The sequence below is a fragment of the Taeniopygia guttata genome, chromosome 2 (assembly GCF_048771995.1).
Source record: "Taeniopygia guttata chromosome 2, bTaeGut7.mat, whole genome shotgun sequence".
Lineage (NCBI taxonomy): Eukaryota > Metazoa > Chordata > Aves > Passeriformes > Estrildidae > Taeniopygia > Taeniopygia guttata.
In genome coordinates this window covers 20,699,021-20,714,788 of record NC_133026.1, presented here as the reverse complement: position 1 = coordinate 20,714,788, position 15,768 = coordinate 20,699,021, and the positions used below count along the sequence as shown (strand labels likewise).

At 45.4% G+C, this 15,768-nt stretch overlaps 1 protein-coding gene across 1 annotated transcript; it reads left to right on the top strand.

The window, feature by feature from the left end:
• The first annotated feature begins 311 nt into the window (after positions 1-311).
• On the top strand, positions 312-8,426 carry VIM (vimentin). Its single transcript, XM_004175500.6, has 9 exons — positions 312-975; positions 1,146-1,206; positions 4,940-5,035; positions 5,176-5,337; positions 5,842-5,967; positions 6,692-6,912; positions 7,005-7,048; positions 7,462-7,547; positions 8,063-8,426. The coding sequence occupies exons 1-9, from the start codon at positions 434-436 to the stop codon at positions 8,102-8,104; spliced, it is 1,380 nt and encodes a 459-aa protein (XP_004175548.1). The 5' UTR covers positions 312-433; the 3' UTR covers positions 8,105-8,426.
• The last annotated feature ends 7,342 nt before the right edge of the window (positions 8,427-15,768 follow it).

Here is a 15,768-nt window from a genome sequence, read left to right as displayed (position 1 = left end):
TCTTGCAGCCACCACGCTCAGTGGAGGGGAACAAGGAGATGAGGGGGGAAATCCAGCGCCCGTTTCCGCGACGAAGATGCCGCTGCTGGCATCGCGTCCTCCCCGGGCGCGCCGTGCCGGGGTTCCCCGCGGCCGCTGTGTGGGACACCGCCCTGCCACGTCCCGCAGGAAACCCGCCAGCCTCCCGGGACCCAGCCACGACACAAGCTGCCGCCCACCCCCCGCGCCCCTCCGGCCGAGCCGCCCCGCTCGCCGCCTTTGTGTCCGCGGCCGCCCCCCTTCCCCGCGGGCGGGGCGGAGCGGGGCGGGCCCGGCGGGGCGGGGTCGCGGCGTCCATAAGAAGGGGCCCTGGCCGCGGCCACCGCCCTTCTTCGCCGCGCACCCCGGCCGTCCCGCTCCGCTCCCGGATTACAAAGCCCGCTCCGCCGCCGCTATGAGCATCAGCACGAAAAACTCCTCGTACCGGCGCATGTTCGGCGGGGGCAGCCGCCCCAGCACCGGCACCCGGTACATCACGTCCAGCAGCCGGTACTCGCTGGGCAGCGCCCTGCGGCCCAGCAGCGCCCGGTACGTGTCCGCCTCGCCCGGCGGCGTGTACACCACCAAGACGACGTCGGTGCGGCTGCGGAGCAGCATGCCGCCCATGCGGCTCCACGACTCCGTGGACTTCTCCCTGGCCGACGCCATCAACACGGAGTTCAAGGCGAACCGCACCAACGAGAAGGTTGAGCTGCAGGAGCTTAATGACCGCTTCGCCAACTACATCGACAAGGTGCGCTTTCTGGAGCAGCAAAACAAGATCTTGCTGGCCGAGCTGGAGCAGCTCAAGGGCAAGGGCACGTCCCGCCTGGGCGACCTCTACGAGGAGGAGATGCGGGAGCTGCGGCGACAGGTGGACCAGCTCACCAACGATAAGGCACGGGTGGAAGTGGAGCGGGACAACCTCGCCGACGACATCATGCGGCTGCGGGAGAAGTGAGTGCCTGGGGAAGACGGGTTCGGGCTCCCGCCGCCTCCCCGCTGCTCTGTCCCTTGGCGCGGAGGCAGCCCCTGAGCATCCCGAGCGGTACCGGGCGGGCGGGAGGTTGGGCGGGGGGATGTGGGGGACCCCCGCTCCTTCTTCACCGCCGTCTTGCCCCTTCCAGGTTGCAAGAGGAGATGCTTCAGAGGGAGGAGGCCGAGAACACCCTGCAGTCCTTCAGACAGGTTAGCGGTCGTGGAGGAGGGAGGGGCCCGAGGCGGTGGTGGCCGTGCCTGGGGCGGAGGGTGGGAGTGCCGGAGTTTGCTTTCCTTGCACAAAGAGGTTCCGTCAGTTCTCACGCAAGCCCTCCGTGTTTTCTTTAGAGGGGTGCTGCCTCTGAGGGGTGGGGACGCAAACTATTGTCCTGCTTTATCCAAGTCTAGCCCGTTTTACAAAAAACATCCCAACGTGGAATCACTTTCCGATCCAATAAAAGTGAAAGGGGGCCATCTGCTCGCTTGGCTGAAGGGTATTAATGGTTTCTATGGGATTCACCGTGGAATGCAGATACAGGCATTATGGCAAGTGTGGTGGCAGCAGATTGAAATAATAGATCCCTTTGTGTTGGAGGGGAGGGTGCAGTGGGCTGCATTCTTACTAAATGTGTAATGGTGCGGGAATATTTCTAGGGAAATGTGTCTATTATGGGCCAATTTTTGTACAAAACAGAACTCCTTTTCGATGAATCACTGGTCAGTGCATTACTGGGCAACAGTTTCAAATTTAAGGGTTTTCATGTGGGTGTTGTCTGCTGACAAGACGTAGACAATATGTTCCTTGGGGCGAGGTCACAGAATTGAGTTTGCCTCCTCTGGGTGTCCCTTAAGAACGTGGAATTTAATCCTCTGTAAAACAAAGGTGCTAACCTAGGAAACAAGTAGCGTTAGAGTTTAGTCTTTGTAGGATGCTGTGATGTTATCCAGTTAAAGTAAATCTACGTGACAACCAGAAACAACTGTGCAAACAGCGTTCTAAAATTCTTAAGCTCAAGTTTTCACTTGTGCAAAACCAGCTTTCAACTTAGATTAAGCCTTGTTTGGACTAAGATATTTAGGAATGTGCTTTCTCAAAACAAGGTCTCTTCCCTAAAACTACTGGTGTAAAACAGCATTGCTAGCATTCTTTCAGGCTGGAAGTGACTGCCCTTATCACCAGGCAGCTGGGTACAGGCTGACTTTGTCCCAGAGCTCTTTATAGGCATTAACAGAAGTCACTGTTCAGGAAATCAGCACTTGATTGTTAGTGTTTCCCTGGGAAAGGCTTTTGACTGCAGTATATTTACAGTCCTTGAAGGAGAGCAGGTGTGTTCAAGAGATAGTGTGGGGAAACTGAAACAACCTACTCCCATTCAGAACTTGGGAATTCAGTCTCCACTGGTATTCTGGGCACAGAAGTTTTAAAAAACAGTCCGAGATACTGCCTTAATTTAAGTTTCTGGGATTTTTGGGGTTTTTTTTGAGTGCTATGACAATTTACTGTAGTGTGAAGTTCTGTGAAGGAGCCTTGAACTTAAGTTTTAGAGAACCTCATCTATTTTGATTCATTGCTGAATTCAATTAAAGGATAAATTGACTTAAGGTTGACTTTTACATGATCTTTCATATTTAATTGGTACTTTAGGTATGCCTGTATTTCCGTCCAGTTGAATCTTTTGAAGGCTCTGGGCTTTAAAGTGAGCTTGGCTTGGTGTGCATACCCCACACTCATTATCCAGCTCTTTCCTGTGTTTGGAAAGGGTTCACTCAGGAGCTCAGCCTCCAACAGATGTGTGCGTGCAGGACAGTCAGAATTGGATCCATTTAACCTCATAAGCTGTAGCTTGTGCATAAGAAATGCAAATCATTGTCTATGGAAACTCTACACTAAATGCACTTATGACATAACTGGTGCCTGCTGGTGTGAAAATGAAATTAAATTCACAAAACACCAAAGCTGAAATATCCTGTTGAGCTTTCCATTTTAAAACAATGCACAGCTTTCTATTATATTTTTCCACTGGAAAGTTGTATAGATTTTGATCACTTCAGCAGGTGTTTTGCTGTTCTGATGTATCATCAAAGATACTTCTTACTTGATGGAGCAGTTGTGTGCTTCAGTATTTTGTGCTGAGGGATGTACTGTATAAAGTATATGTGAAAGTTCAGTGAGGACTTTTATTTGGGGCAGGACAAGCATCACAGTGAGAAAGTTACTGCAGCTTTGCCAGCTAGTCTAGCAGCAAGGAATAGATCCTGAGCCTAACAGGTCAGGTCCTGGCTAACATGAGGTTTGTCTGAAATAAACATGGATGCTCAACCCTGCAAAGTGTGTGGCTTGCACTGAAGACTCTCCTAGGATAAAATCAGTGTGTATTCCAACTGCATGTTAGTTCAGGCTACAAGTAGCCAATTCATTTATGTGGTTCTCCACACATCTGGGAGCTACTGAAACACTGAATCTTAGTGATAGGGAATACATAATGATAGCATGTGATAAAGTACATACCACATATTGTGTCTTCAGTTTAAATTGCTTTAAATTTACTATAGGGTCCTAAAATCTTGTAGCTATTCAGTTATTAAAAAAAAATAGCCTTCAGGGTGAAGACTTCTGCAAAATCCTCTAGAAAATATTTGGATGACTGGCCAGTTATGTAAACATGTTGGGTCATAGCCATGTAATTTTCTGCCAGAATTATCATGAGGGGTTTTGGAGGGAGGAGAACAAATTAATTCGGAAATTCTTTCCCTGAATTGAAAAACAGACCTGATATGAACTGTGGGTGTAAAACTGGAATTAATAGAAAAGCTATGGAATGATACATGAAAGGGTTATTTTTCTGGATAAAGTAAACAGAATCATTCTTCTGGAGCAAGGACCTTGCCCCAGAGTAGGAGTGATCCAAGGAAAGGCTTTCTAGGAGTCTAAAGAAAATACTCCTTATTTCAAAGATGCCATAATAAAGAGAGCTGCTGATTAAGAATGCTTATGCTTTGGGCAATCCAAAATAGCTTTAGAGTAAGCTGTGAGAACCTGATATGTTAATACCCTGTGAGCACAAGCATGTGTCTGTGTACGTAACTAGTGTGAAAGGAACAATCTTCCGCTTTGCAAACTAAATGCCTTACACATTCAAAACGTAAGAAGTTGCCAAATAATGTGTAGTTTTATGTTTTTTGAACTAATTCAAGTTGTTCCCTTATATCATTCATGACGTGTCTTCTGTTATGCTCTAAATGAATTTTTGCTGTTGATTAAGACTATCTCTGTCCAGCAAAAGGTGGAGCCTTTGCCAGCAACTGCGGGGGTGTAGGCAATGATGAGTAGCTCAGTTTGTGTTATGTTCACACCTTCTTTTTCTCAAGGGAGATCTGCTGACCTGCATTGTGAATATTGCAGTTCTTATACATACCTCATCAGCTTTACAAGTATACTTTAAAAATGTGGTCTGTGGATGTAAGGGGCTCTGTGCTTGTTCACCAAGGAGTCCATAATTTAAGCCCACTGATAGGCCTGACAGCACATGTGTTGCACTTTTAAGCCCCACTGAAAAGAGTGGAAGTTTGCAAAGTGCAACTCTTTGCCAGTGTAGTCAAGCTAGAAGCACTCACTGCAGGCTTCTGACTCAAGTATTTGAAGGATTTACACCTGCTATGATCTGTGTGCTCTTGATCATGCTTAGCATGGTCAAGAGCACAGCAGCATGTCAGCAAAGATACAATCAACATATGTGGTATAGTTTCAAATTCACAATAAAGGTGCATATCTAAGGTTTAAGGCTAAGGTAGGAGGTGGCAAAAAGTTTTTACAGCTTTTGATTTCCTATTGTCTTGCTGAAAAGCTCACATGTAGCATCAGCCTGTATGCTGCTGAACTTGCTGTAAGAGATTTCTCTACATCAGTTTTGTAAGCTTACGAATTGTTCTTCTCTCTGGTCAGGATGTTGACAATGCCTCTCTGGCACGTCTTGATCTTGAGCGCAAAGTTGAGTCCCTGCAAGAGGAGATTGTATTCTTGAAGAAACTTCATGATGAGGTAAGCTGACAGATGAGGTCTGTGTTCAGATGCAGACTGTCTATCAAGGAAGTTATTTGCTGGTTCTGTCCTAGAGCCCCCACCTGTGTATGATCTGAGTGCTTTTGTGCAATAATGTTGAGTGTCTGCTTCTCTCTAAGGAAATCCGAGAATTGCAGGCCCAACTCCAGGAGCAGCACATCCAAATTGATATGGATGTTTCTAAGCCTGATCTTACTGCTGCCCTGCGTGATGTTCGCCAACAGTATGAAAGTGTTGCTGCTAAGAATCTTCAGGAAGCTGAGGAGTGGTACAAGTCCAAAGTAAGTAAAATGCATCAGGCACTGGAACTAATTCTGTTTAATTAGTTTAAATTAAACTTTCCTCTAGCACTTGCTGTTCCCTCTGTCTCTCTAATGGACATGAACATAACCATGACACAAAGTCTTTTTTTAAATTGTAGTCTGGGAAAGGTACAACTGAAAACATTTTCTGCCATAACTACAGCAGCAAAGTAATGGGTGAACACTGGGAGTCTTTCCTGTGCTTGTACCTGAAAGCAGATATTGGATGAAGTACTGGAGAAATTAGTGAAAAAATGGTGAAAAGATGGGAAATGTACAGGGCAGGAAAACAAGTATGAAAGTTAGCTATGAATTCTAATATAACATTTAGAAACAGAGAGGCACTTTAAGAGTAATAATGTTTAAGCATTTCAGGTGCTAATCCTTGTAATACCTTCAGTTGTCCTCAACTGCTGTGTCTACAGAAGTTCTGTTTCACCGTTTCTGTTGAAGTGTTATGCTGACCAGACTGGGGTTTTCCAGTTTGCAGATCTCTCTGAAGCTGCTAACAGGAACAATGATGCCCTGCGCCAGGCCAAGCAGGAAGCCAATGAGTACCGCAGACAGATCCAGTCTCTCACCTGCGAAGTCGATGCTCTTAAGGGAAGCGTAAGTAGAAGACAGCACTTGTTATTTTTCACTGCTGCTTTAAGCACTGCACTGCAGTTTAATTGTTAATTTGGATGTGAATGCCAGTAATCTGCCATGCAATTCAGCAGTATATTAATACTTTTTGAAAAGGGTGCTGTGGGCTCAATTTGTATGTATGCACAACAGTGCACTGCCTAGATTGATACACTGAATCAGTCTTACTTAAGCTGTGTACAATAACTTCATTCTTGTGCTGTAATATTCACTGTTTATTTAGCACTTTCTGAAAGTGTTTATGCCTTGTCTGTCAGGTACAGATAAAGTTATAGAAAAAACCTGGAGGAGCAGTGAAAGGTGCAAATTTTGCTGTTGCTAAAACATGACTGCTTTAAAGACAGGCTTGAAATGGGTGTAACAGTGTTTAGCCCACCTGCAAATCTACTGTACTAAGGACTGCCTGCATGCTGACTTGAACTGCATGTGTTGGGCTTACTGTAAAGGATGGCTTTGCCAGCTGGCACAATAAATATGTGGCGCACCTCAGATCACGCTGCAGAATAACTCTCCTTGAATTTGCAAGGGAATATAAGGAGATGACAAATTTGGGACATATACATATCTGGGCATTTTCAGAAAGGATGCTAATGTAACACTACTTTCCTTCTTTAAAATGTTGAGGGTCTCGAGGGTGGGGAAGAACCACGGAGCTGCAGCAGTGCTTGATTTCACTGTTCTCTTCCAGAATGAGTCCCTGGAGCGCCAAATGCGTGAAATGGAGGAGAATTTTGCTCTTGAAGCTGCTAACTACCAAGACACTATTGGACGTCTGCAGGATGAGATTCAGAACATGAAGGAAGAAATGGCTCGCCATCTCCGCGAGTACCAGGACCTGCTGAATGTAAAGATGGCTCTTGATATCGAAATTGCCACCTACAGAAAACTGCTGGAGGGTGAAGAGAGCAGGTAATCACATGTAAACACTTTTCTAAGACCAGAAATTACTAGAAGATACTTTATACCTATATCTGATTTTATCAATTTCTTTTTTCCTTCAGGATTAACATGCCTATTCCAACCTTTGCTGCTTTGAACCTGAGAGGTAAGCTGTTTCTGCTATTTCAGTTTAGGCAGTTGCTTTATCATTAGTATGAGGGCTCTGGATAGTTCCTTTTATGCTGGTTTTTGAACTTGTGTAAGTGCAGTTGTTGTGAATACTCTTCTTGGATGCAACTACAGTATTTGCAACTACTTAACGTTGGATGGTAGCAGCTCTTTTTGTTCCTGGACAAATTTTTAAATATTGGTACATAGCAAGTACTTAGTTTGGATACCTGCTGAAAGTGCTTTAAGGGACACAGAAAAAAATGTAGAAGACCTGGCTTATTCATAGCAGAATACTTCTTTATATACTAAATTGGGATTCTTAAAGTAGACACTAAAATCTGTTACACCTAATTTCTTTGAGGAGGCACTTAATCTAGACTATTGGTAATAATACATCTTCTTCTGCAGAAACCAACATTGAGTCTCAGCCAATGGTTGACACTCACTCAAAGAGAACACTTCTAATTAAGACCGTCGAAACTAGAGATGGACAGGTTGGTGGTAACTTTTAATTTTATTTCTATCACAGCTGGTAACCTTTAAATTCTTAAGTTTGCCTACTGCTTACTGCAGCTTTTATGTGGTAGTAAGTATTGAGTAGAACAGCAGCTGGCATTTCAAGCTGTGTGAACATACAGATATAGCAAACAGGTTTCTCTGGGGAAAAAAACCAAAATTCATCTGATAGTAAAACTTTTAAATTGGTGACTGTTACCTGTGTATTGCTTATTTAAGTTCAGCTGAATTAGCAAATTCTCCCTAGATTTCCTTAGGAAAGCATATGACAGTAAACAGAGATACTTTACTTAGGATAAGATGCTGTTGTTGGTGTAAGTAAATAAAACATGAATGGTTTTCATATGCTATTTACAAACTAGAATTTCTCATAAGTGAGAGCTGATGCCCACTTGTGTACATTTTGGAACTGGATGTTCCACTTGTAGCTCTTAAAAAACCCACAAAAATCTTCCTACTAAAACTTAATGCAAGCATTTCTGTTTTTCATTAGGTTATTAATGAAACTTCCCAGCATCATGATGACTTGGAGTAAAGCTGAAGTGAAGATGCATACTTACTCAAGGAGAAATTCTTACCAGCAAGATTGAAAAAGTTCATGTCTTAAAGGAAGAAACAGCTTTCAAGTGCCTTTCTGCAGTTTTTCCATGAGCGCAAGATGATTATGCTAGGAAATAGGTCTTAGATCTTGCAAACTGACTCTCCCTGAAGGATTAGCGTTTACAATGGAGTCTAGTTTACAAATAGCAATATCTTGTGCTGCAATACTGTTTTTAAGTATCTGAATTCAATAAAACTGCTTTTCCAGCACCGTATGAGCAACCTGTCGCTACTTCAATAAATCTTTGGAAAATGGCTCTTGATGTGTTCTAATTTGTTAAACTTCATGACTTTCTGGAAAGCCATAACAATATAATGCTGGAATTATTATACGGTTGACATCTTTAGTACTGGCTGTGTGGAATGCTGTTTTTTCAGTTTAACTAGATAAACTGTCTTACTTATTTACTGCTTAGGTTTTGGAACCAATTAAAATGGATTATAACTGGCAGATGCATAATGTATTATGATATCACTTGAATAAAAGATGATACTTCAAGCTAATAAATATTAATCTTTCTTCCATCTAGTTAATGCAGTTACTAAATGTCAGAATGCCTGAAATACCTTAAAACTTGATTTTAAAAAACAGTATTTGTGTAGCATAGAAATAGTTCATGTGAGCCCTTATCTCAGACAGCACCTTGCAAAGTTAACAGCTGACTTGGTGCATTAACTTATTTTTCCAGGAAAAACTAGTTCCCAAAGGCTTGTTGATGTTACAGAAACTACATGAAGGCTTTGGCTGGAGTGGGGGTTAGGAGAGGCTCACTTGCCCTTTTGCTGACAATTCCACTATTTAAACCCCTTTTAAAACAGGAGGGCCACCATGCTTGGTGTTCCCATTCTGCTGAACATCAGGTGTGAATACAGCAGAATGGGAACAGGGAAGTTCCACTCTGCCTTGCCACAGTCTTCCAGGAGGCAGTAGTGGAAGTTGATGTCCTCTCTGAATGCTTAAGTTTTTTTCTGCAGAGCAACATACTTCTCAAAAGACAAAGACCCACAGCAGAGCCCTGTGAAAGTAGCTACTGTGTTCTGCATTACTTCTGCAAAGTCTTCTTTCTGTAAGCTTTTACTGAGGTACAGATATTCTGGAATGAGGAACTGCAACCTGAAAATTTTATTAATATAATAGCATTCAGGGTAAGGGTAAAACTTCCATGTAGTATAGATATACTAGCATTTGGGGATTGATTTCTAAGAAAAACTTACTGTTGCCTCCATCTGTTAGGGATGAAAACAATTTACTCCTTTTACATCCTCATCCTTACCTTTGCTCAAGCATGTGAGTAACTGGATGCAGTTAGGTATTGGAGGGGGGTGGAGGCAGCAGGAGGCTGTTTTTTTCTCATCCCACTTGCTGGCAGCACCAGGTTATGAGTCCTGCAGCCAGGATACTAAAGAGAGAGGTGGACGCTGCTTGAAACCTCTGCAGCTCCACCACACAGGTGCTTTATGTGCTGCCCAAGAGGAAAGTCCTGTAGCAGGTCCAGTGTTTGTTCTGGTGACTCCCTTTATGTGAAAAAGCACAGAAGTGACACTGAGGAGAGTGCCTGGACCCAAGCCTCAGCCACAGCTTTTGCCTCAGCAAAGCAGAACAGATCCAGCCTGGTCTGCCATATGGTGGGTAGGATAGTCTCACTAGAAACTGAGAGTGAACCCAGCCTTTCTCATGTTGCAGAGATTACAGACACCAGGTTTTCTACTACCTTTCAACATCCAGACTGCTTAAAAAATAAACCACAAATGAGCTTTCATGGGAACTGTTTTCTGTGATAATAACAGCTCTGGGCATGTGTAATATCTAATTTTACAGTACTAGATATTACACTATATTGTAGTGTATATATTAGATATATGCACTATAAAGTGCATATATCTAATATATACACTATAATATAGTGTATATATAGGTATGAGTGTCAACAACAAGTGGTATAAGGGGCTGATGTCCTGCCTGAAGCAGACTACTTCAGTCTTTCTCTGGATCTAGTAATTGAAAAAGTTGAGCCAATGCTAAATATAATTTCTTGTCCCTAAAGCAATGTCAGAGCCCTGGCTGGTGGCATCCGTCAGTCATGTAGGGGATGGTGGGCACCCTTGGTGGCTGCGGGCAGAGACCCACAGCACAGTGTGCTCTTTGAAATGCACATTGATGTCTGGAGTTGTGATAGTCTTTCAAATATTGCTTCCACTCTGCCACCAGCTACCTGGCTCAGTGTTTTCTCTTGTCTTTGATTACTTCACTCAGTAGATAAAAGAAGTGCCTGTATCAAGCACTGACTGCAGCAAAGGAGTTATTCCTGGCTCTTCAGTGTTTAGGGTTACTGAGAACACAGAGACGCATGTGGCAGAGCTCTCAGTCCCGGGAATAAATAGAAAAATAAATATAAATAAATAAACCTAGTTGCTAAGGGAATAAGAAAATTGCAGAAAACCTCAAAAACCTGCACCCCTGTGAGAACAAGATCACCCTCATGGTGGAAATGAGAGTGGACAGTGACTGTGTAAACTTCTGTGTTTGATCTAGGGGCACCAGCTTTATGCTCATATATAATTACTGAAAGCTGCTTAGTGCTGAGCAAGCAGCTGACCTCAGAACTGTATTTCACATCCTAATAACTGCAGGCAGCAGCTGCACCAAGTGGGGCAGCCCCATCGATGGCCAGGCACTTGTCCTGCCCTCCAGCGAGCCCCACAAAGCTGTTTCTATGAGCTTACACAGGTAGGGCCTCCAAATATCTAAGCTGTTCCCACAGTAAATAATAATAATCCTCCAGATGGCTGAGAATCCTCATATTTAGTTTGTTTTGCCTAATTTAGCTAGAACCTTGTTTTCCTTTTTTTTTTTCCCAATAATTTTGCAAAACACGGAAACTGTTAGCAGAGACTCCATAGACCGAGCCCCTGGGAACATGTAGCTAATGCAGTTTTCTGCCATCCAGTCGGTCTGCTTTAGTACACAGCACATTTACTCCTCCCTCCCTCCCTCCCTCCCTCCCTCCCTCCCTCCCTCCCTCCCTCCCTCCCTCCCTCCCTCCCTCCCTCCCTCCCTCCCTCCCTCCCTCCCTCCCTCCCTCCCTCCCTCCCTCCCTCCCTCCCTCCCTCCCTCCCTCCCTCCCTTCCTTTTCTTTCTTGTTCTTTCTGCTTATTTTTCTTTTTCCCTCTCCTCTCCTCTCCTCTCCTCTCCTCTCCTCTCCTCTCCTCTCCTCTCCTCTCCTCTCCTCTCCTCTCCTCTCCTCTCCTCTCCTCTCCTCTCCTCTCCTCTCCTCTCCTCTCCTCTCCTCTCCTCTCCTCTCCTCTCCTCTCCTCTCCTCTCCTCTCCTCTCCTCTCCTCTCCTCTCCTCTCCTCTCCTCTCCTCTCCTCTCCTCTCCTCTCCTCTCCTCTCCTCTCCTCTCCTCTCCTCTCCTCTCCTCTCCTCTCCTCTCCTCTCCTCTCCTCTCCTCTCCTCTCCTCTCCTCTCCTCTCCTCTCCTCTCCTCTCCTCTCCTCTCCTCTCCTCTCCTCTCCTCTCCTCTCCTCTCCTCTCCTCTCCTCTCCTCTCCTCTCCTCTCCTCTCCTCTCCTCTCCTCTCCTCTCCTCTCCTCTCCTCTCCTCTCCTCTCCTCTCCTCTCCTCTCCTCTCCTCTCCTCTCCTCTCCTTCTCTCTGATATTTCACTGTTGAACACATTTGTCTGGCTCACAGAGAACTCGCAGCTCTGTCCCAGCCGAGGCCTTCTCTCTTCCCCTCCCTGTGGCAGCTCTTTTCAGTTGTTACATCAGTAAATGAATCTGGTTCTTTCACTGATGCCACACTGGGCTGGGTGGGAGCATCTGCATTTTTTTAAGTGCATGGAGGAAATACCTCCAAGACTGCTGTGAGGCTCTGACTGTTCAGCTGTGAGGTGACATTGCTCAGGACTCCTTGGCTGAAGCCTGCCGAGAGCATGGTGGAACGCCATCCACCATAGTGGTGGGGTCTGGCCTGGCTGGGCCTCAGGCTGCAGGGTGCTGCCCCACAGACTGGCAAAGCCACAACAGCATCCGAGGAACCTTCAGAAAACTGCTGATAGGAAACTACTCACCCCAGCCCGTTGGGATTTGGGGTTTGGGCCAAGTCCCACCAGTGCAGGCCCAGCACCAGTGATTAGAGCATTTCCAGGGCTCACATTCAAAGTCCTGTCTGCAGGTGCAAGGTCCCACATGTAGCTGGGCACTTTCAGACTGGTCTGTTTTCCCATTACTCAGTAATTTAAATATATCCTGTAAGTTCTCATCACCTTTAGGTACCCATGGAGCATGGACACACTTGTGGTTGACATCCCAGGGCAGCCACCAAGGACACAATGGTGCATTGAGATCACGTCCTGCTGGAGCACACCTGGTGTTGGGAGGGACCTGTTCCTGGCCAGGACTTGCTTATGCCAACTGCTGGAAGGGAAGGCATCCAGAGGATATAAATTCCCATGTTTGGAGAGGATGAACAGTTGAATGGCTGGATATAGAATTTTGCTAGTGCCCTAACAAGTACTGGAGATTTTAATTATAAAATCCTTCCACAGGGGAAGGGAAGTCTGGATATTGCCAAAAATTTTTAAGTAATTTACAGAGAATAGACTGTTCTAAGAGACATTTACTTGAGTGCAGTTACCCATGCAGAACTAAAATGTGCCCAAAATAAAAATACATCTTCAGTCTTCATTTGGTCTCTTCATGCTCATGCATAATCCTGTAGATTTGAGTTTCAGGTTCACGGACCTTATCTTACCGAGTGCACATACCCAACAGCACTTCAGGTATCACTATTGCTCACTGCTAGAGCATTTCAGATCTCCTGCATTTCTGTTTCCCGAGTTTATCTGCTTTCAAGAGTCTAAACTTTTAATTTCCTCTAGAGTACCCTCTGCTGTTCTTTATGATCCTCTGCAACACCCCTGTAGGCAGTGAGGTATTGTGAGCCCTGTTTGAAATGCAGGGACAAGGAGCACAGCAGTCAAGATCAGAAGTGGAAGCCAATCTCAGGCTGGGAAGGTGTTTAGTACTGTGTACTTTTAAGGCACTTACTGATTCAGGTCCAGGTATTTTTCCAGTCTACATTGCAGATGAAGTCCCCACACAATGAAGCTCACACAGTATGGGGTACCAATGTAAAGCACAATTCAAGTGAAATTCTCAGCTTCATCCAGGAAAGCTATAGAACAAACAGGGAAAAATCTGTGTCACCAGCAGTGTAGAGTGACCTTAGTGTGAGGTTCTTTTCCTGTCCATATCGGGCATTCCAGGTTCCCTCCTGCACAGTGCTCAGGCTGACACAGCCCCTCCCAGCCCAGTCCAGGCCATTCCCTAAGCCCACGAGCCGGTCGGAGGGAAAAGTTCCTTGTGGGCTTCCGACCGCAGCAACCAAACTTGTTCTGCTGGAAAGGGCAAGTCCAAAGCAGCCACATCTCTGCGCAGCGGTGTCGCGGTTTCTCTGGGATGCCTCAGGCTGACGTTTGGGTCGGTTTTTCTCACAGAGATGTATGGCAGGTGTCTCCCTGTGCTGGGTGGCGTGAAGTGCAGGGCAGGGACAGGCCAGGAGCCTTCCCAGGGCTGGTGGCTCCCTGCCTGCAGCACACGGCGGATGCTATGGCTGCAAAGGGAGAGCTGATGGTTCCTCCAGGAGCTGCCCTGAAGTTATTCTCTGCTACTGTCAGTGAGACAGGAAGATGTCTCAGACTTGACAGACAGCATATAAATACATTTGCAGGATGGAGAGGTGTGGTGGGTTGAACTTGGCCAGCAGCCAAGCGCCTACAGAAATGCTTGCTTGTCCTTGTCACTTCCAGTGAGATGTGGGATAGAAAAGGAAAAACCAAAGTAAGAAAATTGGCGAGTAGAGATTAATAGGTGAAGAAAATGTGGGGGAAAACTCCAGGAAAAATAAAGGTAATCTTACACTATGTCCCACAGCCAGACAGAGGCTCACCTGGTCTCTGAACAATAACCACCTTGGAAGCTTTCTTCCTTTCTTTCAGTCTTTAATTGCTGATGATTGAGCTGACTGAACATGACATTGTATAGTATGGACTATCCTATTGGCCACTTCAGGTAATTTGTCCCAACTGTGCTCCTTCCCAGTGTCTTTCCTACCCTCAGCTAGACTTGTTGATGGGTCAGAGTGGGAAACAGAGAAAGCCTTGATGCCTTGCAAGCACTGTTCAGTCAAAGCATGAGTGCACCATCAACACTGTTTTAGTCACACATCCTAAGCACAGCACCCCCAGGGCTGCTGTGAAGATGGTGAACTCCATCTGAGCCAGACTCAGTCAAGAATCTTGCAGAAATTCAGATGGGAGCGTGTGTCTTTGTGCCTGGCAGTGGAGTAGAGGACATACACAAGATCTGAGAATGACCCAGATTCAAAGTCTGTGTTTTCCAACTTAAGGGGAGGGTTTGAAGCCCAGATCTCCCAACTTAAGACACCTTACAGAGTTTATGGGTGTCCAAGAAATGGATGAGCTAGAAGATCTCTGCCCTTTGATGCAATCAGCTTTATAATACATAGAAAAGTGAGTCATATGAGGAGGTTTTGCTGCCTGAAGCGCTCTATGTGCAGACCAAGTTTCCATTCCCACCTCTAGCTGTTGTTTAAATACTGCAAGCATAACTTGGCTCCCACCTACAACCATTACAACCATATTTTGAAAGGTTATTTTGCAAATTGGAGATGTTTATTGCAAACTGTTTATTTCAGCTTCAGCGGTCAACTTCTTTGATGGTGCTTGCTGGAGTGCATGACAGGTTTGCTGCCCAACTTTTCTCTCAGCTCTTAGTGCCCTACAGCTGGGTGGCTGTGGAAGTGTGTTTCTGCCCCACACAAAGTACTTTCCCTGATCCTTTAGGCTAAAAAATACTGGACTGTGATCTAGGAGGGGTCTGGAGTGGGAAATTCTTGTGTTGGTAGGGTATGCTTCTATCATGGCCAAATCCTGTTCAGTATTCAGATACTCTCAAAATGAAAAAGCTTTTTCTTATATGTTAACAGAATTTCTTGTTTTTCGTTTCCTGCCCAGTGCCTCTAGCCCTCCTCCTGGACACCACTGAGGAAAGCCTGGCTTTGTGTTTAGTAGTCCTGCCACCAGGTATTTATGTGATGTAAATTGATGTGATCCCTCTGAGCCCCCTATTCTCCAGGCCAAAGAGTCACAGCTCTCTCAGTCTCCTCTACTCATATTTCAGGTACTCCAAACTCTTCATTGTCCTCATGGTCCTTGGCTCAGTTTGTTCTTCACGTCCATCTCTCTCTTGTACTGGGAGAATTGGACATGGCATTGCAGAGGGTCTCACCAGGGCTGTGCAGAAGGGAAGGATCACCTCTTCCAGAAAACTTCACTTCATCATATCAAATTATACTTACTAGTCATAAAAAGGATCCATAGAAAGTGGTGGCCTGGCAGATGGTGGGAAAGTAAAGGCCAGAACTCTGCAGCAATATAAGAAAAGACATTTTGGGTCAGGCCAGTGATCTGCCTGGCTTCCTACAGAGCTTTCTGGTAAAAAGGGCACAAGAAACAGGGCTCCAATTCCTGGAATGGCCTTTATTTTAAAGCAAAGAGAAATTCAGGGGCTTTTTGAGCC

Coding starts and splice junctions, on each gene's coding strand:
- VIM (XM_004175500.6), top strand. CDS start 434: ATGAGCATCAGCACGAAAAACTCCTCGTACCGGCGCATGTTCGGCGGG. Junction 976..1,145: donor ATCATGCGGCTGCGGGAGAA/GTGAGTGCCTGG, acceptor TGCCCCTTCCAG/GTTGCAAGAGGAGATGCTTC. Junction 7,548..8,062: donor TCGAAACTAGAGATGGACAG/GTTGGTGGTAAC, acceptor GTTTTTCATTAG/GTTATTAATGAAACTTCCCA.